This window comes from Falco rusticolus, chromosome 7, assembly GCF_015220075.1.
Source record: "Falco rusticolus isolate bFalRus1 chromosome 7, bFalRus1.pri, whole genome shotgun sequence".
NCBI classification, from domain to species: domain Eukaryota; kingdom Metazoa; phylum Chordata; class Aves; order Falconiformes; family Falconidae; genus Falco; species Falco rusticolus.
In genome coordinates this window covers 63,396,362-63,422,340 of record NC_051193.1, presented here as the reverse complement: position 1 = coordinate 63,422,340, position 25,979 = coordinate 63,396,362, and the positions used below count along the sequence as shown (strand labels likewise).

Sequence of the window (25,979 nt, the reverse complement as noted above, 5' to 3'; positions counted from 1 at the left end):
TAGGCTAAAGTCATTTTGCAAGGGACCGAGCACTGAGTTTTTACCTCCCTCTGTGATAATAGGCACGTATGTTTTAGCTATATCCACACTCTGCTAAATAGTAGCATACGTTGTTGTTCCAGAGGTGTCCACACATCAGTTAACTGTGCAACATGAGTAACATAGGGTGATTTTTGAAAATCCAACTTCTACAAAGCTTATCTTTCAACGTTCCTGGAAGTTTGTTGGTTCTGTATTTCTAAAACATCCACTAAATTAATATTTAAGATGGGAAGCTATTGAAACCATACCTAAGTGCTCTCCATTCTCTGTTTCACCCTTTATATCTGTGTCCCAGTGATTATCTTCAGCATCATCATCTTCACTTATTGCTGAACTCCAGTCTTTCATCTTCAGTAAGTATTGTGTCAGTGACTACGAAAAAGCCAAACAAAACACAAACAGTAAAAAACCATATAATCAATGAATATGTAGTTACCATTAACACTACTTTTCCAAGATTTCTGTCTTTTATTTAGTTCCCTTAGCAGATTAAGTGAGGCCCACATACAGGATCCTACATCTGATATTACTGCGGGTCAGCAAGTGTGATTTTCAGATAGCCAAGTATGCATGCTTATAGCAGGGCTTGTGTATGTAAAGTACATACATGTAAGAATACACTCCCAACTCCCATGCTCCAAATTTTAAAGAAATTCAGACACTCTATCAGAATTATGCCAGCTTCCAAGCTTCCACGGCTATCAGGCTGCTCCTTTGTGCTGCTAAGCAACCTTTTTTGTTCAGCAGGAAACAAGACGTTAAAGGATGAAGACAGCAAACAAAAACCCAAAACAGCTTAATGCATATTAAGACAAGGAGAGCTTGTTAAAGACTTTCTTGGAACTCAATGATTATCATCAGTCCAAACAATCTAATTCAGTACTAGCTGTCATAGTTTACCTTGACTTGACTCTCTTTATTTTTCAATACTTCTTCTATATCCGCTTTAGACGATTCAAACATCTTAGTTTGTTCATTTAGTTCACTAAATCGTTCACCCCATCCTTCAGCTTCTTGTAAAAGCTAAAAAGGTAAACAGCAGATCAGCATGACTGTCTATTACAACCGAGAATCAAGGATGAATAGTACTTGAGTCTGTTATGCATATTATTGATATGTAAGCAGAATTTTAACCTCTCACCTATCAGTAAGAATTAACAGACACAGACTGTAAGACTGTTAAACCTCAAGAGTTGAAAAATAAGGCTTCTATGTTATTGTCCAGTTGCTCTAGCTGCAATAGCTCTCCATTGTAATTAGCTCTTAGGACATTTTTAAACATTTATAAGTAAATTCAGTTAATAGTCCACTCAGTTTAAAAACCCTGATGTGACAATATCAATGGATATAAAATAGTGACAATTTGTATAACAGCTACAAACACCGAGGAATGGATGGAGAGGAGAACATTCATGCCCCAGTATGCACACACACTTCTGAAATTGTACCTGTCTTTTCAACCTAGAAGAGGTCAGTGAGGTACAGAAAACTAGGAAGCTTTTTAGACAGCTGCTATTTAAATTCACATGACTTGCAAAACCACATTACTTCTCCTCTCTCCTCCATACCTCTTAAAGTAATTTTAAAATTTTATTTTAAAAAAGCTTCCCTGTTAATGAAAGTCACAGAAACTGTCCCTAATCTACACCTACTAGTATATGCTTTTGTAGTTAACAAAAAAGACAGGCAGATTCCAATTTACAGACATCTCCCCATAAAATCTCATTTCACAAAAATACTTTGCAGCACTAAAGGGGTTAGTACACTTAAGCACCAGTTCATTAAAAATAGCCACTGCAACATATTAACTCATTAAACCATGCCTTCATATTGTGAGAACAAAACTGAACCGATGCAAGTTTCCGTTAAGACAAAACATGCAGTACAAAAACATGGGGTACAGCACAAAAAAAATTGTGTTAAGAGTCTGTCAAAAGAATATTGCTTAAAGTTGCACAACAGGCAACCAATTTAAAAACAGTCAATGTACAGAAAGGAATAACTAGGTTGAGCAACAAGAACATAACAGCCAGTTATGCTAAAAATAAAACCAGAAAATGGTAATTAAACAGGGGAACTGCCATGCAAATAGACAAGCAAGCCTGAATACTACTTATCAAAGATAAACTAGAAGGCATAAAGCAAAAAGTATATGACTAGAATTGGATGAACCTCACTCGGCACACAACTGCACCTTTCAAGCAGTAAAAGCCATGTATGAATTTGCAGCATCATGCAAACTACCTATGATGGATAAAACAAAAATACTCTTTATGCTAATACTGCCCAGAAAATGTACACAGGCAACTACTTTTATCATTAATTGTCACCCTCAAAGGCAAGCTATACTTTAAGAGATTCCTTCTTCACGAAGCCAAAGAAAATAATTTGACATCAATTTATGTACCTGTAAGAATTACAATAAAGAGAAATAGCAAGGATTTGCAATGATCTAAAGCAATATATATTTCTGATGTTCCTGCAAAAAACAAGACACAGAAAGTTTGGAGTTCATTAACAGTTCCCTTGTTCAAACTAAAAGGCCCAATCCTCTCTCTGACACATCATAAATCTGAGACAGCACATCTGTTATAATATTTAAACTATGATGTGCCAGAAGATTATGACCCATTAGTGCAAATGGACAGAGGAAGAAAGTACTCTACTTTCTGTGAACAAATAACACCTTTGTTACCTTTTGTGCATAAGTGAAATTCCATCTTAAAAAAACAAAGTAAGAAAGAAAAATAAAAAAGGGATCTAATACAGCAAACTAATTCACATGCTTACACAACCTCACAAAAGCAAACACAAATAAGCAGATACTCTCTCCTCCTTCCTTATCAGGTACCATCAACTCTCATCAGGTTTATCAAAATACAATATACACAAATGTCTCAAAATACTAAAAACTGCAACAAAGCTCAGTTAACAACAAAGTGCAGTAATTAATCCCAAATAATATGGTTAAGGAACAACCATTCCCAGGTTATTTTATCTTGAACGAATGCAAAGAACCTTAGTTTTATCTAGGAACCTGGCAAATTAATTACACTCTGGGAGTTGTTTTTACTGATTTTTTTTTCCTGGGTTTGCTTGATATAAAATGATTGCCTATAAAATGTAGAGTCATTGTCAGCACTCAATATTATCTTACTTTAAGTACTATTTTTTACTAAAATGAAAGAAGATTCTTTTCACACAAATAATTGGATTATTTCTGTTTGAACCCAAGACATTACCAGAGAAAAACCAAAAAAATCCCTCTCTATGAAAACTCTGTGTACCGATTCTCAAAATTTATTATGTAAGTATACTGTTACATTCGAAATAAAGCACCAAGACCAGACCCTTCCTCCTCACAGAAACAAAAAGGATGTATACATTAGACAAAGACTCCCGAAGGAAAATAAATATCAAGCAACTTTGTCTCACGGTGCTAACACCAAATCTAATGTTTCTACACTCATAGCACCCAATAAAATTGCCTTTTTTTTTTTTTTTGTAGTCACAAACATGTAATCCTAAAATTAGAGGAAAATACAAAGTTTTACTGATAACAGAGTTGTCAGAACTTAAATATTCCTCCTGCAGATCTTTTATTTCCAGTAACCTTTTTTCTTTATTCTGAATCACTAAGTCTGACATGCACAAGGTTTTGATGGAGAGGACTAAAGCACTCCCCAGCTTTTTATCAGACTGCTAAAAACCAACAGGCCTGTACTTCTCCTCCTTCCCCCCAACAAGATACCTATCAGGTTACTGTTCAGACAAGGAGATCACCAGTTAGGAAAATAAGCACATAGCCATTAAAAAACCCCAAACCACCCAACCCCTGCCCCACCCCAGCCCCAAAAGCATTCCATGGAACATTTAGTGTTCCGAGATATTTTTTGTTAGGAAAAAAAATAGAATAATTTCATTGTAAACCAGTTACTGCACAGGACAACTATTGGATACACTGAACTTTCTAAAATAATCAGCATTCTTTGGGATCTGGCTATGGCACAGAGGAAAATAAACAGCTAAAATTTGGGAAGGAACAGTCTTTTCTGTCCCTTTTTATTACCTACCTAACTTTTCATTAATTCATCCACAGTTGTACTACAGTAAGTTTTTTACCTGCCTTTTGCATACTCTGCAATTTAATTTCTGGATCAAGTATAAGCATTTTTGCTCTGCTTCTGTAAAAGATTCTAGCTGCAGACTTGCTCAAATCTTTCTGCTTTCCTCTAGGTCTCAGCAAAATTCTTGCTAGTCTTATATTACCACATGCTTTCTTCCTCACTCTATGCATGTTTCCCCACAATATTCCTCTAAATACTAATTTCTTTTTTTATAACAGGACTATTTCAGACAAAGTTATTCCAACAATCATTTTAAAGCCATGTCCTCATCCTCATACCATTTCCTAGAACACTCAGGGGTATTAACAAACATGTTGAGGGTGAGCTCCTTGGAGAAATCATATTTACACAGCGTCATAAGAAAATAAAATATCGTAAGGATAACTAGGAAGAACCTACCTGTTTCTCACTTTCCTGAAGATGGCAGTTTTCATCTACTGCATCTTGAACGGATGTCTTGAGTCTCTCTGTATTAACCTGATATACTTTTAAGGTGGACTTGGCCTAAGTGAAATAAAACATGTTGTTTAAATAGTATAGGTGAAGATGTAAGCAGAGTCACAATGGTCATTTGACTTACTTTCTTAGGTTTTGCAGCTGCGTTCTATATTTTCCCATATTTTCCCTACAGTTTCAACAGTTTTTCCTGACTGTAGTTTTGCAACACTATATATCATGGTGGAGTAAGACAACAAAGAAAACACAAGGTAACTACTTCCCAATAAATGCCAATCACTATATGAAATTCGAAGTTGCTAAATCAAGTCACACAAAATTACTCAGCCTTATAAAGTATTTTGTTTTACACAGCATATTATTTCTGCACCCTTAATAGAAAAAAAAAACAACCAACCAAACCCCTAAACAGCAACTACGTGCAGAACAGAGAAATTGCAAAGATTTGAAAACAGAAACTTGACTGGACATACCTCATCAATTTGTGACTGTATAGATTTTGCTTCATTCTCTAAAGACTCCACTTTCTTCTGAATTTCAGCCACCTGAAAATTATTAGTTGTCATATAGCTTCTTCCACAGATTTGACCAAAAAGGACTAGGCAATTAATAAAGTCATTTTAATTTTCAAACTAAGAAGGTTCTACTACCAAATCAGTAAAAAAAACCCTTTTCTTCTCTGGTGTATTTTCCTTTATGGGTGTCATTTTTCTAATATGCTACAGGCAGTATGACAGGACTCTATTTATTCTTACCAAGTTATCATTTTCTGATTGCTTAGATTTTTCTTCTTCCAGTTCTTTTTCTAGATTTTCGATTTCTTGGTTGAGTTCCGAGTTTGACTTGTTCAGTTTCTCATGCATTTCCTGAATCAAGTTGTTTTGACAGTTAACATAAAACATTTGACATTAATTATATATGAAGACAAGTACGTCTTAAATATGACAGCAACGTAAGTTTAACAAATTTCACCTTATCAAGGATAAATTGCAAAGTACTCTAGAGACTCTTGCATGCTAACAAAACCTGTACAGGATCTGAGGTGCAGAATAAAATCCATTTGGGGTTTTGTTACAAACATTTTATAAAGCCCATTAGGTATTTGATTCAATTTTCCAGAAATCTTTTACAAATCTGTTCTCAGTTTGAGGGATATAAACAATGTAGTGGTAGATTTTGTTTACATGTATGCTCCAGTAGCCTATAAAATATATTTGAATTAAATGTGATGTGAGAAAAAAATACTCCATGCACTATTCACTCTCCTAGAAACAGGAACAATTTACTTTCTAGAAAATGAAATACTGTCTAATATACCATTTGCTCTAATATCAATCACTTTTAATGTAATTGTTACAAAGCCATCTCATTTTAAATGCCTCACTTCTATATCATTTTCAGTAACTCAGGACTAAAGTAACAATGCTCTCAATGGAAACAATTAAGGTTTTGGGGTTTTGTTGGTTTTGGTGTGATTTTTTTTAATAGTGGCAGCATTTTCCTGAAGTACTGCCTTAAATGGTAGAAATTAATAATTTGCACTTATCTTTTTACCTCAAAAAAAGATGTGTCTGTTGATTCTCTCATAACATTACCATCCTTCAGAGACAATTCTAAATCTTCAAACTGAAAAGGAAATACCTTACGTCAGAACGTATGTAAAGAACTGCTTAAATAATAGCATTAATTCATGATGCTCTAGTCTGAAACATAGCCACCATCTAAACATTCACAAATGCTCCTTGCTGGAAATCAGGAAAGCCTTAGCCCTAGTAGGTTATTCCAGTGACATAAAACAAAGACATTTTAAAATTGCTTCCAGTGAAATATATCATATTATGAGTTAAAAGGTAGAGCCTGCTAACACCTTGGTGCACTTAAAGGCACTGACAGGAAGAAGCAGTTAAAGAACCATTTTAAAAGCTTTTAAAGATCTTACTTTTAGGTAAGTGTAGTATTTTAAATACTTGATAAATAGAACCGTTTTCTGTGACACATCTGAAAGCAATTAAGTGAGGACCATTACCTCTTTTTTGCAAAGGCTGAGTTTTTCAAGAATTTTGCATTTGTCTTCAACTAGTTCAGCAATTTTATTGGCAAGCTGTTTTTCCCTTCCTAAAAAAAAGGCAGACAGTTAAGTGTTGCAACATCCAAATAATTAAAAGAAGAAAAAAAAGAAGAAAGCCATACTCCAAATAAACAGTATTAAAAAATACGCTTACCTACATAAAGTCGACTTCTAACCTGAAATTAAAAAAAAGAATACTGAAAACATCTGGTCAATTACTCTTGCGTAGTATCTCAAAACTAATCTTTTAAGCTGTGGTTCCATATCAGTTTAACCATGAAACTTAAATGCAGTATATATAAATACAGGCTGCTGTTAAAAATGAGCAATTGCATCCTCTGCTCTTATTCCCTCCATGGCTGTGTGTTTCCCCTGTCCTTCTCCCACTCTAATTAAAGAGGAAGAAGAAGGGAAAGGAGGATAGTTTTCACCTGGATCACTTTGACAACACACCTCTGTCTAGTAATCACATAACCGTGAGTGCCAACACAAGGTGCTAGTGGATATGCACAGCCAAAAGATAACAAAAGGGGAGGGAGAGGGGAGCTCCACATGACAGCTCAGATGTAACATCCTATAAAGACACCCCCACCCCCCCACCCCCAATACATTATAAACACAACAGAGCAGCAGTAAGGGTACTACTTGATGGGCACCCTGCCCAGATGCAACTCAGTGGGAAGTGCCAAATCAGCAACTGCCACGTGGGGTCTAGTGCCCTAGAATCAAAATCTAACCAACTGTGGGATAGAATTGTCGCAAATGGCCTGGACAATGTGACAGACGCAGAACTTGGCTGAACCCACACAAAATTTACAACACAGCATTCCTCTCAAGGCTGGGCCAGGATCATGTGCCGAACATACAATGGGTCCCTCAGATTTTCCCTGTTTCTTCCTCATCTAAAACCATGGTAAGGCCAGGGAGTCCAAGTAATAGAAAAGGGAGGAGAAAGAAGCCAAACCAAGCCCCATTAGTTTTGAGTAAGTAACCACTAATTCTTCAAAGAGCAGTCAGTGTAGTTTTAAGAATGGATGACTGAAAAACCTATCATTAACTTCTGTAATATCTAATGCCTTGGTCACATGTGCAGGAGGAAAACAATACTAGGGGTACTGCTTGACTTATTTCAGCTGAAATGCCTCTTTCATACCACCTAGAAGGATGCTGCTAGAAAACAGAAGGAATGACCCGAATTACAGGTACATTAACTTATACAAATCCCCTTCCAAACAATCTGAATTGCTGCTGCAGAATAAGGTGGCATTTTTCCAGATCTGAGTTGATGTCAGAACCCTAAAAATGCAGTTGCTCATATCTAAAAAACTAAACAGCTACACAACCTATCTTCAAACATGAGCATCATTACACCAAGCACCAAAATCACATTCTGTCTATTAAGAAGTATGTAAAAACTGGGGAGAAATTCAGAATACTGAATTATGGACAGTGACCCCATTTCGTTAGTAAGGAGAGTATGGTAGGCAGCTGTTATTACGCAGATCCTTACTTACTCACAATAGAAGACAACCCTTACCTCAAAAAACGTAATCTGATTTGTGCATTAAAAGGTTTCAGTACCGTGTTTCTCAAAGTCATCAGCTTAGTACTCACCAACAGCACACAGTAAATTGGTTCACTGTTCCGATAAACAGAAACAAGGTCACTGTCCAAAGTTTTAAAAGGTCTCCCTTGATGGGAATCCATCTGGATTGCTTTTGCTTAAAATTACCTTGAAAGACCTGAGCTGGCCTGGCTATAGCCAGGGTAGTCACAGAGACATCAATACACACAGCAATACATATGCCCTAGGGAAGACCTCTATACCCCGTGAAAATAATTTAAGGCTGACTTTGAAAGCCTGGTGTAGAAATTACAAAGGGACAGAAAAAGGAAGCCTTACTACAGTGAGTTTCATTGCATTTCCTCTAACGACAAGTCAGTCGGTACACCTCCAAACACCTACTGTCTTGACAAAACTGACTACTTCTCAATTTCTCTTTTAGAGGGATTCTAAATTCCATCACAACAGATTTAAAATGCTGAAACAGTATATATCTCGAACAAAATACCAACTTCAATTCAAACCATTAATGCACTCTACACAATCTGCATGTAATCTGAACACTTACTGTGCTGGTTTTGTCTGGGATAGAGTTAATTTTCTTCATAGTAGCTAGTATGGGCTGCGTTTTGGGTTTGTGCTGAAAACAGTGTTGACAATTCAGGGATGTTTTCATTACTGCTGAGCAGTGCTTACACAGAATCAAGGCCTTTTCTGCTTCTCACACCACCCCTCCAGAAAGTAGGCCGGGGGTGCACAAGAAGCTGGGAGGAGGCACGGCTGGGACAGCCGACCCCAACCGAGCAACTTGATATACCATATGACAGCACACTCAGCATGTAACACTGAGGGAAAAAGAAAGGAGGTGCCACGTTTGAAGTTGTCTCATTTGTCTTCCCAAGCAACTATTAGCTGTGATGAAGCCCTGCTTTCCTGCAGATGGCTGAGCACATGCCTGCCAACGGGAAGTGGTGAATGAATTCCTTGTTTTGTTTTGTTTTGCTTTGCTTGCACACGCAGCTTTTGCTTTACCTATTAAGCTGTCTTTATCTCAACCCACAAGTTTTCTCACTTTTCTGATTATCTCCCCCATCCTGATGCAGGGGGAGCGAGCCAGCAGCTGCGTGGTCCTTAGCTGCCAGCTGCAGTTAAACCATGACACTTACTGACTGGTAACTTCTATACAGGAACAAGAGAATTGTAAAGGCTCCAACAATGCCAGCACAAATCACTATTTCCCACGGGAAACCGTACAGATCAGGACCAGGTCTCATGTCTTCAGGGAGTGAAGCCACAGCCTGAAAAACAACGTAAAAAGCTTCAACTAAAGGAAAACAGGTTAATATTTTCAACAGAAACAGACATTAAATGTTGACTTGGTTTACTTCCAAGGCTTGCACATCTATTTTTCCTCAGAACTCTGAGAAAATGGTTAACATAAGTCCTTGATTTTTAAATTATATGTTTACCAAGTGAAGAAAAAAAAAAAAGAAAATAATAGTTCCAGCAAGATATGATGATGACTAGATAAGGCTCTTAAAACTTTTCCTTCAGAACCTAACACCTACGGTAAATTCTCCAGTGAGTTGTCTACATGTTTCACTGTTGGAAGAATCAATGCTAATAAGAATTTTATGATTTACTGGTAAAAAAATCTGCTCAACCAAGTTCAGTATGTTGGGTTTGTACAAACACAGTTAATGCTTCAACACATTTTAAACACTTAAATAACTCAGGTTCTATTTGCAAACGGATGTCACTACTTACTCAAAGATATAACCTGCTGAATGCAGCTCACGTACTACGTGTGCCCTCTGTTTAAGAAAGTGTTACTGTGCAGCAAAGCCTTAATCTTGATTTCTTTAATAAACCGGTCAGGCTGCCCCCATCTCAGGCCAAGAGGGGTGTGCGTGCGTGTGCCATCAGGGAGCCTTCGTGCCACCGCTTTGCCTTTTAGAGACCCCCATTATTCTCGACCCAGCGGCCACAGCTTCAGCAGGACGGGCGCGGCCCGGCCCCGCCACAGGCCGGTGCGGGCCGCTTCCCTCAGGCCCCAGCCCCTCGCCGCCCCCCGCAGCGCCGTTTCCCCCAACACCGCTGCACAAGCCGCCGGCCCCGGGCGGAGGCGGGTCCAGCACTCACCCTGCGAGCCCCTTCCAAGACCCAGCCGCAGTAGCGCTGCGCGCTCTCCCGCAGGCCAAGCCAGAGGCTGGCGGTGGCAACGTCCAAAGCATCGCCGCGGCCGCCGGCAGCCATCTTACCGCGGGCGGCCGCCCCGGCCCTCCGCCGCGCGGCCCCTTCCGCCTCGCCGCTTGACAACCGGCCTGTACCACTGCCGCCGGGCGGGGGGTGCAAACCACGGAGAGGGGGGAGCAGCGCGGGCACAGGTGGGAGCGGCCGGGGGGGCCCGAAGGGGGCGGCGGGCTGTACCACTGCCACAGGAGTGGGGGCGCAACACCACCACCGGCGGGAGGGAGCGGGAGATACCACCGCCGGGGGAGGTGTAAGTGCCATGGCGGCGGCGGGCCGCAGGCCTCACCGCTCCTCCTCGGCCCGGGGAGCGGGGTGCCTCCGGGCGCGGCTCCGAGCTCCAGAGCCGACGGGGCAGCTGGGCCGCAGGGGTGCCCTCCCCGGGGCAGCCCGGCGGCTCTGGGCTCTCCCGCACCTCTCCCGCCAGACCTTGCCTTCGCGTCACGGCCGCAGGCGGGAAGAACCGGCCGCTCCCCTCGGCGAACGCACGGCTCCGGCCCCCGCCCGCCGCACCAACGGGGCCCCGCTGGCAAGGGACCTGCCCCCGCTCCCCGTCGGCGTTCTGCGCGGGGAAACTCACCTCCCCGCTGGAGCCTGCTGCGTCCATCCGCACCCGTGTCTTTACAGAAATAAAACTCTTGAGGGCTAGACTCCCGGGGAGAGGCCTGGCTCCGGCCGGGGAGACGTGCCGCCTGGCCGCCCTGTGCCCACACCGGGAGCCGGCGCCGCCATTCGCCCGGCGGGAGGGCGGGGAGGGCAACAGGTGGGTGAAGGACCGGCGGCCGCTTGCGCAAGTGCCTCGTGTACGTGCGCAGCCGGTACCGCGCCCCACGGCCGCCGGGGTACCGCGCCTCACGCTCGGGGCAGTTCAATATAATTTAACCTAGTTTTCTTCAGCTGAGTTTGTTACAAATCCATCGTACCGGGGCTGCTGATACACAAATGCACGGGAAGATGCGAGGAACGGTAGCTGCAATGCCACCTGGCAATGGGTTCTTTATCATCATTCACCAGGGCTGTTTTTGTATTCTTTTTTTCCATAACTATTTTTCCACATGCACCCTTTTTTCCCCCAACATACACTAATTCTATTTTTGAAGTGCAAGGTGAGCGACTTGCCTGCAAAGCTGGTACCAACTAAGAGACAATGATGGGCAGAATGTGCAAGTGCCTTTTTTGGCCGTATCAAACAATGCAAGAATGATTTTGGCCATACAGTGAACTATCAATGAGTATTGAAATCCAGTCTGGCTCATGAGAGGGGGAAAAAAAAAAATCCTTCAGTTTTCCTGTCCTAGGCTGCAATTGAGCAGCATTTACATTTAGCATTTACATGGCCAGAGTCTATGTAAGTACACTGGAAATCGGGAACAAATGTATGTGGTTCTTAAACATCATTTATCCAATCTAAACAAAGTTAAACCAAAGTACCGAAATTAATGAATTTTACCATATACCACTTCACCTGATATTACTCTTCGGTTTAGAGGGGACAGTGCAACAACATCTACCTTTTCTCACATTCCTGTGGCCACATTGTTGCCTATGCAGTTATGTCCAGTACTGTCCACCTTCACTCTGTTCCTACATTTTGATACTTAAAGACATCCCCATAGCAATCATAATCCCATTTTGTATCTTACATATTTGCTTAGAAAATTATTTTTTAAATGCAACTATGAACTATGGGAATATTTGGGAATCAAGGCTTTGAAATTACCTTTTAATGGAATTATTCTGGTTATTTTACCTATTTAACACAAACTTTCTAAGTCCAAGCAAATTTAGTCAGTACTGTTATGGGAACTGGAGGGAGCTGTGAGTTTCATGTAAAAAACCCACACCAAATGCTGGTATTTTGACCACAAAAGTGTTTTCCTGGCTGTTCTGTAAAAAAAACCCCAGCACACTAAGCTCATCAGATACTGCAGTGCAAACTCTAGAGGCAGATGAACAGTAGCTAACCTGACATTTTCTTATTCTATCTCATTTAGGTTCTCAGATACCCTCAGAAGCAAGGGGAAGGGGTTTTTTTCCTTTCTTTTTCTAGGGGCACTTTGTTGCAGAACACAACCAATAACTGGCTTAATTTTGCACTAATGTCAACATTGTATCACATAAAGAACTCTTACCTTTTTGATAATACTTGCGAATGCTGAAAATACAGATTTTATTGATTCCCTGATCTCAAGAGCATTTAAGCAGAGAAGTATCTGATATATCCAGCCTCCTGGTTTGTTCATAAGGGGGGGAAAAAAAAAAAAAAGGTTTTACATTACAATTATCAATATAATTCCAACCTTCTTTTTAAGATTGCAGGTTTATTTTCCTTAAAATTAAGAAACTTAAACTTACCATTACTTGGAACATAGTTCTGGATGGCATCTGAGAAAGGCTTTTTGACATCAAATGGGAAGTCAGCTACTGAACTGTCCATTTTTTCTTCAGAATTTACTGCAAGAATTGCTATTGCTTTTGAGTGTTGGTCACTGTCACAGTCCTTGTCTGCAGCTGCATTCATTTCATACTCCTCTGGTGTTTCTTCTAGCAGCTTTCTTCTAGTGCCTATTCCTGCAAATAATTGTGAAAGGAAGTCATGTTTATTTTCAAAGGATTCAACTTACAGGCTTTTATAAGATATTAACCTCTACAGAGGTTTTTTATTTTTATTTTCCTCAACTTAAAGCCAAACACTGGACCGTTTACATTGGAGTAAAAATATGCTATGCATTTATGATTGAAGAAATGCTTGTTCAAACAAACTGGAAAAAGCTTTACAAAAAGAACAATTAAAAATGTGATGTAGGATTAAAGATTAACAACTTTCCACAGTCTAACACACTTCACTGTGAAATACAAGAAACTACAGGCATGCTTGTGCAGAAGGCACCCAGCTTCCTCAGTTTCAGTGACTTGGAGCAAATTGCCTGATGCCAATGAAACACCATTTTCAAAAAACCCCACACTTTGCTTGGCCGATGTGAGAAAATAAAAATAAAATTAAAAATTAATTAATTTTTTAATTCTATGCTTCAAGCCAGTACTGGCCAAAGATACACATCACAAATAATAGTCCAATAGTCAAAAGTGAGGAAGAGTAACTGGCTCTTAACTGCTACCATTGCATTAACTAAATCTGCACTATTAGATCCTCAAAATATCATAAGTAAGTCATTAACTACTATTAGTTAGGTGTGCTACCACTTCATTTCCAATCACCAGAAGGAGACAGTGTTGTAGCTGTTGTATTTTTTTCCCTCAAACGAAGCACATTTTGTTCTTGCTACATCACTGATAGGGAAGCATTAGCCCAGTACCTTTAGCTGCAATTTGGGCTGCACACTTAATTGTTATAGCAGACAAAAGCTCTGGCAGCTCTAGAGGAACATTCCTTTTTTCCATACATTTTTCTTGCCCAATGTTGAAATTGCGCCCCTTTGTGCAGACACAATCACCTGTTTCCTCTGCAAAGTGTTGTCCTTATGTGAGTTAAGCTGTGATTTCGAAGAATCTTTTCAAATTGCTGGTGCAGCTGCATCAGTTTGCTTCCCTTGCAGAGATGCTCTGCAGGTTGCTTAGTATCTTAACTTTAAATAAAATTGTTGGAATGTAATCCACAGGTTTGGTAAATCTGAGTGTTTCTCATACAATATTTGCCTGGTTTTCCTTGGGTTTGGGAACGTGAACTCTGTCTGCCTTACTATGGTTTTGCCAGTTTGCTTGTTTTTGCTGGATTCTGCAGCAGTATTTTTTCCAAAATGCCAAGCTGTCCTTCCTCAAATTTATCTTGCATTATTTCTAAATTGATTTAATAATTTTCTGCATCTTCTGCAGATTTAGTAGTATCTTTTTCTTGTTCAGATTCCTTTTCTCTTAACTCCGTCTCATTCTTCTGCGTAGCATGTAATTCTACCAGCCCCAGTGTCATCCCTATTTTCATTTGGGGTTTTTTTTGACAAAACATGCATCCTCAAACTCTTTTTCTATAGGCTTAATTATTAGTTTTACTAAATATATTTTCAAAGAACCCTGATGGTCTAGTAAAAATACTATCCGGAACCCTTTCTGTGAGAATATGATTTTTATTGTTTACGTTCCTGGACTTGGACTCTCTTTGATTTTCAGATTCTTTCTTTTTTTCTTTCTGCCTCCTATCTTGTTTTAGTCACAGCAATTAATTTTTCAGTATTATTCAGTTACAACAGTGTCTTCTTTTTCAACATGTACTTTATCAGCCAGGTTTCTGAGCAATCCCAGGTTTCCAAGATCTAATTAATCTGGTTTTTTTTAATAGCAATCTGAATTTCTAGTTTGAGGAGATACTAATTGGACATGCTATATTTTTTTTCTTTAAATTTGTCTTCTATTGTAGAAAGCTTCTAGGGTAAAAGTTCATACTCAGTCAGGCTAATACCATGTGACTGCTCTGTTGCTTTTGTTGTTAATACATTTTCTTTATAATTTTTTTTTTTTTTACTTGAATTCAGTTGAAGACTTTGGTATTATTTTGTCTTTTGATGATGTGTTCCAAAACGGTTTCATTTTCTATGTATTTGTATCTTGCACTGTTGTAATGGCCTGATGTGCCTAAATCTGATGTTACAGAATAGTCTTTTCTTTTACTATATCACATGTAATTTTTGTATTTCTTTCTAAGATCTGGATTAGGACTGTCCTCTGACCCATTCTTTGGTACCAGAAGCTCATGTTGGGAGCATGAATCTTCCTGTGTTATTTCTGCTTCATCTTTCTGATGTTGCATGTTTATAGGAATTTTTTCAGTTTGTAGCTTCTCTCCTGAGAGGCAAGAGCACCAAGTGTTGTCCTGTCCTTTACTAATCTGGTAGATTTTGTTGGGTTTTGGTTTGTTGTTTTGGTTTTTTTTTTAATTTTTATTCTGTTATTTTGCACTGCCAGCTGAAGAGAAAGATGATTCTTTTTGGAGGTATAACTGTCACCTCATTCATTATGTTTGGCTTCAGTTTCTTTTCATAATAGTATTTTATTGAGGCTTAAATTGAGGCCTTTTTTATTATTATTATGGAAGCTTAGTTCTTCTATTCTCAGCAAGCAAGTTTTACCTTCCATTCTGAAACTCTGTAATTCTCCAAGTGACCAGTTTCTTCAGAAGTTTTGGTGCCTGTTAAACTGAAGCCACTAGATGAGGGGTAAGGAGAGAAATGTTGGTCTGCAATCAGTTCTTGGGACTCCTCAGATTTCTGATCCTGTTCATCATTCAAAATATCCTGACTGAAATCTTTGATGATGTTTTCATAAAACCCTAGTGGGTCGTTTTTGTTCCCTGGTTAGTGAATTTTCTCTTTTATGTCATCATCCATTTTGAACTGGCTTTTTGATACTGAATTTTGATCTGTGTCACATCATTTGACTGGTTCTCAGATGTTTCCAAAGTAAGACTTTGTTCGCTGTCACATGGGTCTTCTCGATGCCCAGATGATTATCTGCAGTTCCTGGTAGTTCCCTATAACTTGGTAATTTGTTTTCTGAATTTAGAGGTTCTTGTATACAAGTGTTGAGGTTATTTTGTTCTTTTTGCACTGTTTCAACTGTTTCCATTTTTTATTCTCCCTGCAGATGAGGTATAATTTCCACTGTATTTTCAAAATTCAATTTTGAAGGTAAATACAGAGAATCTTTGGAGACAGAGTCATTATAATAACCTTTTATATTGGTGTTTTCCTGACCTTCACTACTCTTAGAAACATCATCTTTAGCACTGGAGTAACTAAACAAGGGTACATGCTGTCTTTGAGATACTTCAGGTTGCACTAGTGTTTCAACAGATAAAATCTGGAAGCATCACTATTACTAATTTGACAAAATGTTTTGCTTTTCCATGACTGCATTCATTATTTTGCACAGCTAGCGAGGAACACATTGCTTTCTTGGATTGCACCCTCATCTTTTCAGACAACTGCTCGCTAACTCTCTGATTTACTTGTTATTATTTCCTTGTAATATTTCATTGTGGTTTTCAGTTTGAGGGGCTTCTTCACTTAAAAAATATCTTTTTTTTTTAATCATAATCTTGCAAATTCTGCACTTGGTCTTTTTTGGCTGTTGAATTCTGAAACTCTGTCTGCAAAACGACTAAAAGAGAAGGAATGGTTCTGTTCTTCAGCTATGTCAGGATTTTCTTCTGTATTTTTTGTGTCTGAGGGATCACAGTTTTGAGGTGGGCTAGGAGAAGAAGAAATATGATCTGATGCAATTGTTTATGTGCCTGTTGATTATCATACTTGTCCATGTTATAATTAATAAAACTATTAGAGGTATTTGTATACCAACCTGAATGGTCATGTCTGCTGTCTGACTCCTGGTTTCTCTTTTTTGCTTCAGTGTTTTCCAGCAGTTGGCTTTTTGATACAAAGTCTTGTTCTGAACTGTGAGGTTCTATTGGCTTCTCTTTGTCACCTGTTAGTATATCAAAAGAGGATTCTCCACTACTTGACATGCTTTTGGTGTCTTTAAGGGTATGCACACTTGCTGGTATCTCCCCAGGATTTGGCATGTTACTGTTTGAATCTGTTATTTCTTGTGCATCCTTCTCTTCATCTTCTTCATCTGTCACTGCTTTAACCATCTCTTTTGATTCTTTGTCCATGTGCGATTCTTCCTGGTCTATAGTCTGCACTTCTTCATCCTTATTTGCTTCATCCTCTGTTTCTCTGCTTTGCTGGTCTTCCATTGCAATTGTATCTTTCTCAGCAAGGCCAAAATTAAGAATATTACTTAAATCCAAATTAAACCAATTCAGTTTGGATTCTTGGCTTTCGCTCTTTTCTCCTTCTGTCAGTAACTCTGTGACTGTTGTTTCCTGTTCATTATTGGAGTGTCCAGGCACACCAGAAACATCATTGATTGGTGATTCATTTTTTTCTGATGCCAAACCAATGTCCACATTTTTGTCAGCAAAATACAGAAGGTCTGTCAATCCACCTTGAAACCAAACAGATGCTGGGGGTTCTTGTTCCTCCTTGTCATTTGGCTCCTGTAAGTCATTTTCAGCAGTTACCAATATTTTTCTGCCTCGGTATGTATTTTCTTCCAAAGATTCAGTAATGGCTGTTAAGGGCTCTTCATCGCTTTTACTTCCCATGGTAAACCATCCTGCAATCCAACTGGACTGAGCTGGAATGGTCTCTAGTGGGAGACTGTTTTGCATTTCTTGCTCTTCGGTATCATCTTTTCTGTTCTCATTTTTTCTAACCAACTTTTTGCTTGCCGACTCCTCCTGAGTGTGAGATTCTGTGGAATCATTTTCAGAAACCGATTCAGCTCTTTCTTCCTTTTGCATGGAGTCTTTTGTATGTTTGAAGAGTTCATCTTCCTGCAGCTTTGATTTGGCATCAGATGATGAATATTCTCTTTCTTTGTTGTGACCATGTGATGTGCTATCTTCATTTTCAAGAGTGTACTTATCTCCGTGAAGACAAAGGAAATCAGTTTCCTAAAAGAACAATATTAACTTTTAAAATGTCTTCATGTGTAATTTTCTACAGTACTGTGTAGCACAGCATTATATCTTTATTCTCTTTCTGTGTAGTTACATGTGTGTGCAGCTTTACATAAGGGACTGGAAGTAATCATATTATTCCTAATGGTTCTATATAATTAATTAAATAAAAATTATTTTAGAGGACAATAAACATGTAAATGGAACAATAATGAAAAAAATATGGTTTGAATTATCTGAAATAAAATATGCATCGACACTTGAATTTCTAACTGAATATTAAAATTTTCAGTCGCTGTGAACTACATTGGAAAATCTGGTGATGTTGGTTTACCCTAGTGAGCACTTCAACTTCTTCCACGATAAAAACTTCCTCAACCTTCACAGCATCTTTTGGGAAATATCCAAAATCCTTTCCTTTCTGTAAAAAATATAAAAGGAATGAGAGTATTTAAACTTCAGTGATACGTTAGTGCTTGCATATGTTCTAGAAAAGTACAAATAATAAGTTTCTAGGGCTTCCCCCTACCCCTTCATTTTGTTTGGTCAAAAGATTGATTTATTTTTTCTTCAAAAAAGTGTTCCATTTGCCGTGTCAGAGAGCAAGGGAAAGTATATTACTCCATCCTGTTATTTTCTGTATTATTTTTATGAAGAAGTCTTTGTGCAGAACCAAACCAGTAGCCTTAACACTGCTGCAACTGAAGTCAGTGTTGTGTGCACAGGTGGTGTCCACCAGCTCCTACTAAAATTGGCTGCAAATTTCCCATTGAGTCCACCGAGAGAAAAATTGTGCCTTAATAATTAATGACCCATAATAAGCTACGAGAAAAGTAGGATATGAAATTCAGGTAAGAGGCCAGCTGAAGAGAAAACGGTGAAAAAAGATGGCAATTATATACAAAATAATGCACATGTTGATGGTAATGCCCAAAAGAATCAAGTAAGGTTCGGTCTGACTAAGAAGTCAACCACTGGCTTTACATCAAAGCATTGTACATAGCCTTTAATGGAGCAATACATCTTGGAAAGCAAGAAAGAGTGAGGTACCTGCAAAAATACTCTTGGATGAAAAACGGAAGACAGAATTTCACTGTTAAACAATAAATGTGATAGATCTTTTACAAAAAAAAAAAAAAAAAAAAAAAAAAGCCTACCAGTATCTTCTGGTTTTGAACCACTTGCACCGTTTTATTAGCAGTTGGATTTGAATCAGCATATCTGTTCCTTCTTAGATATAACATAACCACATGGCTGTTGTAACTACATTGCCAGTTGTTCCAAATCAAATACGTGTGGTAACCTCTCTGGGAACTTTTGCTGGGCACTGAACTGTGAAGTCAGGTCCCAATACTGGATTGCTGATTAAACAACTGTAAAACCTTCTTACCCACAGACCCTTACCTACCCATAGGTAGGTACCTGACCTGATAGACCTGTGTGTTTTTAAGGGAACCAGATGAAATCATTATAGCCAAATCACTAGATGAGGGAGACTGGAAACTTGGATTGTGATCTTGACTTTGTCACTCTGTGAATGATCTTTGCCAAGGTTTGATTTTTCTTTTCTATATGAAGATAATAACCCATCTCCCAAGCACTGTGTTGATCCATGACTGGCTAATATTACAAAAAGAGATGGAAGATCTCTGGAAGCAAGCAAACTGCAGTTGTTATGCTATTATTATGCTATCTAAATTATTTATGGCAAAAGTCTTTCAGATTGAAGTACTTACACTTCCTGTCCACAAGTTTTCATTTTTCCTTGAAAGTTTGGAGTATACCATTATCTCTTCCCCTGTTTTGAAGTTAAGATACCGGCAGTCAGGCCCTAAGTAGTCTGTAGTGGCTTGAACTCTGCTCATTGCCGCTGCAATAGCATGTGGAAAGAAAGAAAGAAAGAAAGAAAGTATAGCAACCATTTTGTCTGAAGTCCGATAGGTTACTGAGGAAGTCTGATATATAAAAATACATTAAAATGTTTGTTAATACACCAATATGTGCTTTGTTATGATACTAATCCATTTATATCATCAAGTGGAAAACAACGAATGGAAAAAGCAGCCCTGTCCTGTTTTCTTTCTTGTTTGCTACAGGCATCAAGGAGAAAAGGCCTTGTTCTATACGGGCACTTCCCAGTCCTCACTCAGCCAAGCTTTCAATGCTGAGATGCCTGTGGAGAATTAGCAAGTTCAACTACTAAAGCCAGATCTAAACAACTAAGAGATATTTCCCAGGGATATTTATAGTTGTCTGATTTAGAGAGTCTTAAGTTAAATCTAGTAATTATTTTAGGGATGTTGTCCTCCCTTTTGAATATATTTATCTTATGGAGACAATAGGTAAGTTTAAGCAATATAAACCTTAAACACACTGTCAAAACCAAAGTTTCCAATTCAATTTGAATGACTTTAAATTCTCTGTCTCCGCCCCTTTCTCCCCACCGAAACCACTACTGATGTGCTCTGGGCAGTCTGGAGCCTGTTCCACAAAAAGAGACACCTCTGCGCATCCAGAACCTGCCGAGGTCAGTGTGGCTCCACCAGGATAACGAAAATCAGAGGAAATCTAAGGTCTCTCCCTCTTCAGGACAAGCTACCCGCATTGAAAGTGCAACAAGTAAGGCTGCCAGACCAATGGAGGCAGCTTAGAAACAGCTTCAATTACATATGCTTACGACAGGTATCACAATGGTAATCAATGGATAATAAATGGCGCATTATTTATTGCTGCCCACTTGTGATTCAGTGGCTCCGCTTGCTGCAGAGATATTTACTCCACGGGAATTCCGTAACTAGTTACAGCTCTTACTGCATGGCAAAGAAGAAAAAATAAGTAAAGGGGAAATATTAACAGGGCCTTTTGTAGGAAGGATTACCAAAAAATGAGACCAAACAGTTTGCTTACAGTAGAAAAAAACAGAGTTTTACTGAATGGGCTGTGAATGTACTAAAGCCACAAGACATATAGTCTTCTCAGTTTGTAACCTACTATTTTTTTTAATTCCTTTTGTACCTGTAAAGAATGAGTTAAAACTACTTTAAAGCTGCTTTACGCTGCCCGTTTTGAGGAAACCTCAGAAAAATTAGCTGTTCAAGAGTATTACTGAACTTTGGTCTTTACATACTTACACAATGCGATCCAGCAAGTATTTTTTTCTTTCTGTTTGAAAAGTTCAAGCCAGTTGCTCATAAACTTAGTATATTGACAACAAATATTTTCTATGGCTACTCATTTTCAGTCTGTTTCATTGCTAATTTTGACATTACGATTTGTAATAGCTGCACATACACCATAGACTCCTTTTGAAAAAAACTTTGTTACTTACTCTCACATTCCCGATCACCACACTTCTTCCATTCTGAAAGTACCTTTGTACAGTGCAGACTTGTTGAAAATGAAATTACTAGCAGCAAAATTCTCTGATCCAAGATCCTTGACATTTTAAACCTAGAACACACTGAAACTGTAGAAATTGCATCTATGTGCGATTAGCAAGAATTTTCTACTTAATTTTTCTTAGCTTAACAAAACATTGCAAAGAAACTTACAATCCCGTTTTCCTTCTCTCATCCGCTTAAACAGAACTATGCTAACCTGCTAACAATCTGCACAGTCAGGTGTCCTGATTATATGCATAAGTTTAATAATTAACTATCTTCTGATAGTTAGACTGATGTTTGAATACAAAGAAACTAGTTCTGGTCACATAAAAACTTAGCCTCCATCAGCTAGGTTCTTTTGTACTGAGCTGGTGAAAGACTGTGTTAGGGGAAATTCAACAAACAATTGTTTTAGGATTTTTTCCAGATTATGAATGCATTTTTAATACACATCTTCCATCTGATTTTAAGATGGACTAGCCATTTTATGCATATATTGCTTTGCATGATTGCTAATATAGGTACTAAAAAATTTCTAGCTTTTTGTTTTGTTTAATAAACTATATTTTGTGTGCACTGATATGTTTTGGATTATTTATAGGAACAGAATTTTTTCCCACATACTCTTTTGGAGTTTTCTCACACACACTGGATGCCAAGTAAAATCCTTTAGCATGGGGAATACTTACTCTACTCTGAATTTTTTTAAAGGTGCTTGGCAGTTTTCAGCCTCTTAAGACAACTAGAGAATCCATATGCCATCTCCACAAATATCACAGAGCAATTTATCAAAGCTGAGCAGATGATCGTTCCTGCTTTTTAAGGAATACCCTCTGTTTCTTAGCAACCTGTTATCCAATATGGAGTTATAAATAATGTTTTCTCAAACACAGGTTATGCTTTAAAGCATTAATTACGCAGGGAGTTGTACACTGGTTATATAGGTATGAAGTTGTGCTATAGATGAAAACTTGCAGAGAGGTTTGTGTTAGAAGTAAGCTTTGCTTCAGAGGGCTCACGTCATCATCTCACACTTCCTTGGTGACCTTAACACAGTACGTCTAATTTATCTACACAACAGGGGCTTCGCCCTTCCTTTCCCTCCCTCCTGCATGAGGCAGCCTCCTCTCCCTCCCTTCTTGATAGCACCCCAAGCCCTGCATCCCTTCCCAGCCTGATATTTGCCCTCGCATGCTTCCTAGTAGGCCTGCCCCTCCTTTGGTCCTGAGCATGACTCACACAGAATTTGTTCTGCTTTCTCTTTCCATGAATTTAAGCTGTATCCTACTTGCAGCATAGGCTCCCCCACCCTCCTGCTCCACAACTCCAACCTGCCATGCGCTGGCGCTTAGCCTCATCCAGCCAGCAAACAGCCTGGAGGCTGGGAGAGGGCACAGTGTGAGCCCGGGTCATGTTAACCAGCAATGTCCGGCAAACAAAAAAAATCAGTGTGGGTGACATATCCTCCCGTTGCAATCTAACACTTTGGCCCCTTCCTTTGCCACGTGACCCGGTAGTCAGACAGACCTATCCTATGACCAGCTGCCTCTGCTGTTAGGTAATCCACCGGAGAGCTGCCTTGTGCACCAGGCAGAATACGCTATCGATTGGCACCCCACACTCGCTCCTGACTAGTGTTGATGCAGCCCCATCCCCAGCATCAACATCCCCCTTCACTTCCCTGGATCCTGTGTTACTTAGAGGGTCAGTAATCCGGGACCTTCCTTGGGGTCCAAGCAGCTAAAACGTGACAAACAAAAAAAATGGGTGAGCAGAAAAATTAGACAGGCTTTTTTTTTTTTTTAATTCTTCTTCTCATTCCCAAGTCTCTACAGATTAGGACAGATTGGTAAGAAGGAATATACAAGAAATATACAAGAAACATATACTGGGAGGACTCTATATGTATACTAAGTATATTGTGCAATATCAAAAAAAGGACACTTCTTTCCCACTAAGATTAACAACTGGTCTTTCATAACGTTGCACACCAACCACGGAACGTGGGGCAAAGCCCAGTAATGGGCCTAGAAAGGCCAACAGCCCCTTTTTGAGCCTGGTAACATGGATCCCATTCACCTAAAAATGGAAAAGCCAGGTATTCTGGCACTTAATATTACATACTTAAGCAAGTTTGTGGGGGAAAGCAAACTATCCGACCCACACCTTGAGATCTGCACGTTATTACTATGTTTGTCGAAACAGCTCTGAAAAAGACTCTGACTTGAGTTTCGTATGGACGCCTAGAACTAATTCTCAAGTCTTTATATGGAGATAAAATCTTGCAGCTCATCTTAGCTACTCAGTTTAATCTGCATCTGCAGTTTTCAGGTTATTCTGGGCACTGCTCAGTGTCCCTTAGTCTCAACAATCATTCTTCTAGGTTTGAAGCTGTTAAAAGCCTGATAAGCATTGCTCTGATCTCTGTTCCTCTAGTAACTTCAATAATAAATCATATTTATATAAAATATTCTTTCCTTCTAGGTGCAAATCCTGTACTGGCAGACATTATACAAGTGTAACTTCTAATCACCTTTGAACTAGAGTCAAAGAGTAAGATTTGTGGAGTTTATCACAGGTGGCTTCCAAAGGACAAAGTTGAAAGCCGTACAGCAGATAGTGAGAGCTTTCTGTTCTGCAGAACTGACGCAACAAATGTGGGGACTACTACACTTACAAAGACAAACAACGCTAATGAAAAAAGTAAATGGTATAGAGTCAGTGCATAGCATAAAAGCTCTAAAAAACCCCAAACAAACAAACACCCCCCAAACATCCCTCTGAAGTTATACTTAAGGGTAGAAGGGACCATGTGATGGAAGCCTCCACAAGACAGGCATAGAGCATACATGGTACGTTGCCCACTCACATAAAGCATCTCGCTACTTTTCCCCTTTTTCTATCATTCCTTTTTCCACATGACTTGAGTGAAGAGAACAAAGTGTTTTTCCTTTGATCTTGACTCACCACTACGGGGAAGGGAATTAAGAAAGTGCTTTAATCGTTTCCTACCTCTATGCTATCTACACTTTATTCTCAGAACCCCTTAACTGTTGCATCAAATTCAGTCTTGAAATTGTCAGCTACTTGACTGCACTCATGGTCTCAGCCCTACCCACAGCTCTGAAATGGTTTCAGGGTAAGGATGGAACCCAGAGGTCAAATGTAATAATTACAGACCTTTGTCTTTATAAAGCAGTAGTATTTTCAGTATGTAATACTGTGCTAACAGCATACTACTCTCTCGTACTATTTCTCTAGTGGTACACTGATTGGAATACCTTTTAGAAAGCTTTGTTCTGATGAAGTTACCACACACTGATGTTTATGTCGCACCGAGCCCCCGAGATTTACCCAGGCTAACTATTAATTGACAGCACAGTTCAACCTCACAGGAAGTTTCTTCTAACAAACACGAAACTATCAAAGACACCACCAGCTCCACTCTTGGCAACAAACGTTGGTTTTCACCTTGTATAAAAATAACAACCCTGCTTGTATATACCTGAAACAATGTAATCAACCCAATCCCTAGTTGGGCTACCAGGACCCACCACACTGTCTTTATAAACCCTGTTAATCAGCTCCTCTGAAACAGCTGGCTTCTGACTAGCAGCCTGCTTCTCTAGCTTTGCATAACGACTACAGCATCAGCCATGAAAGCCCATACAGCAAATACACTATAGCAGTGAATCACTCAAGCTCAACGCAAGAAACCTTCAGAATATTCCATTTTAGGGGAAAAAACCAAGTATGTAATTAATCAACAAAATTATAATGGCCTCCAAAGGCAATTTGAAATGTGAAATTAGTTAAAACATGCAAAACAGTAACGTTTACTCAGCTACTCAGTATAAAAGTTTGTTCTGGCCGTTTTTAACAACTTCAATAAGACATTTGAACTTTTGCTTGACCTTCAAAAAATAAGGCACATTAAATCACCGCATTCCTCTGAAGGCAAGGAAATACAGTTGGAGACTACTGACATGAACTAAAAATGATTCTCAGCTGTAGAGAAGCAGAAGCAGATAGGATACTGAAGTAGCAAGTGGACTGAAGAATCAGAATGAAGTATCAAACTTGTTGAGAAGGGGGAAGCCTGAGGAGCTTGCCCACTGCGTCCATTTGTACTGAAAGAACATTCTACTTCATCCCTTGCCAGACATACATTTCTGTAAGACAGGAAGTTCAGCACTTCAGAACACAGAAGTCTGTCACTGCTCTTGCGTTCAGATGAAAATCCCCCAAATCAACACACTCCTGAACTAGAACTTTGCAAAAGTCTGCTTTCTGTTCCAGAAAAAAAAAAGGGTACATATGGCATTTCATACACTAAAATAAGCTCACATGTCACTTCCATTCCAAAAATATTTCTAGGACTTCCTGGTCTACGATTTGGCTTATGAGATATGACAATTCTCTTCCTGCCAAAACGACAGATTCCAGCAGTGTTTCAGATTCAGTTAATAGGCATTAATTAAAGCCTGTAAGAACAACATTGGATACAGAGCTTCTGAGGTACAGTCACCTGCAATTATGATTCATGCTTTAAAGGTAGAAAGGCTAAGGTAATACACCTGTGTTATAGAAAACATCATAGGCATCGAGAGAG

General features: G+C 39.1%; 1 protein-coding gene across 9 annotated transcripts in view; it reads right to left on the bottom strand.

Moving 5' to 3' along the window:
* Nucleotides 1-21,612, bottom strand: part of MIA2 (MIA SH3 domain ER export factor 2) — a 42,413-nt gene extending 20,801 nt beyond the window's left edge. For 3 of the 9 annotated variants that reach the window (XM_037395203.1, XM_037395202.1, XM_037395205.1), the window contains exons 1-16: nt 21,536-21,596; nt 21,313-21,450; nt 19,721-19,854; nt 18,319-18,405; nt 16,817-17,978; nt 12,863-13,078; nt 12,640-12,737; nt 9,424-9,555; nt 6,848-6,869; nt 6,652-6,740; nt 6,180-6,251; nt 5,381-5,491; nt 5,099-5,170; nt 4,569-4,673; nt 943-1,065; nt 291-414 (exon numbers count right to left, since the gene is read on the bottom strand). In XM_037395203.1, the coding sequence (XP_037251100.1) occupies nt 291-414; nt 943-1,065; nt 4,569-4,673; nt 5,099-5,170; nt 5,381-5,491; nt 6,180-6,251; nt 6,652-6,740; nt 6,848-6,869; nt 9,424-9,555; nt 12,640-12,737; nt 12,863-13,078; nt 16,817-17,978; nt 18,319-18,405; nt 19,721-19,854; nt 21,313-21,450; nt 21,536-21,557 (2,707 nt within the window). In that variant the 5' untranslated portion in view covers nt 21,558-21,596. Of the gene's footprint in view, nt 1-290; nt 415-942; nt 1,066-4,568; nt 4,674-5,098; nt 5,171-5,380; nt 5,492-6,179; nt 6,252-6,651; nt 6,741-6,847; nt 6,870-9,423; nt 9,556-10,399; nt 10,570-11,087; nt 11,254-12,639; nt 12,738-12,862; nt 13,079-13,824; nt 13,955-14,208; nt 16,648-16,816; nt 17,979-18,318; nt 18,406-19,720; nt 19,855-21,312; nt 21,451-21,535 lie in introns of those variants that run through there. The other 6 variants (XM_037395204.1, XM_037395208.1, XM_037395209.1 and 3 more) reach the window with 6 other exon arrangements.
* Nucleotides 21,613-25,979: the final 4,367 nt, after the last annotated feature.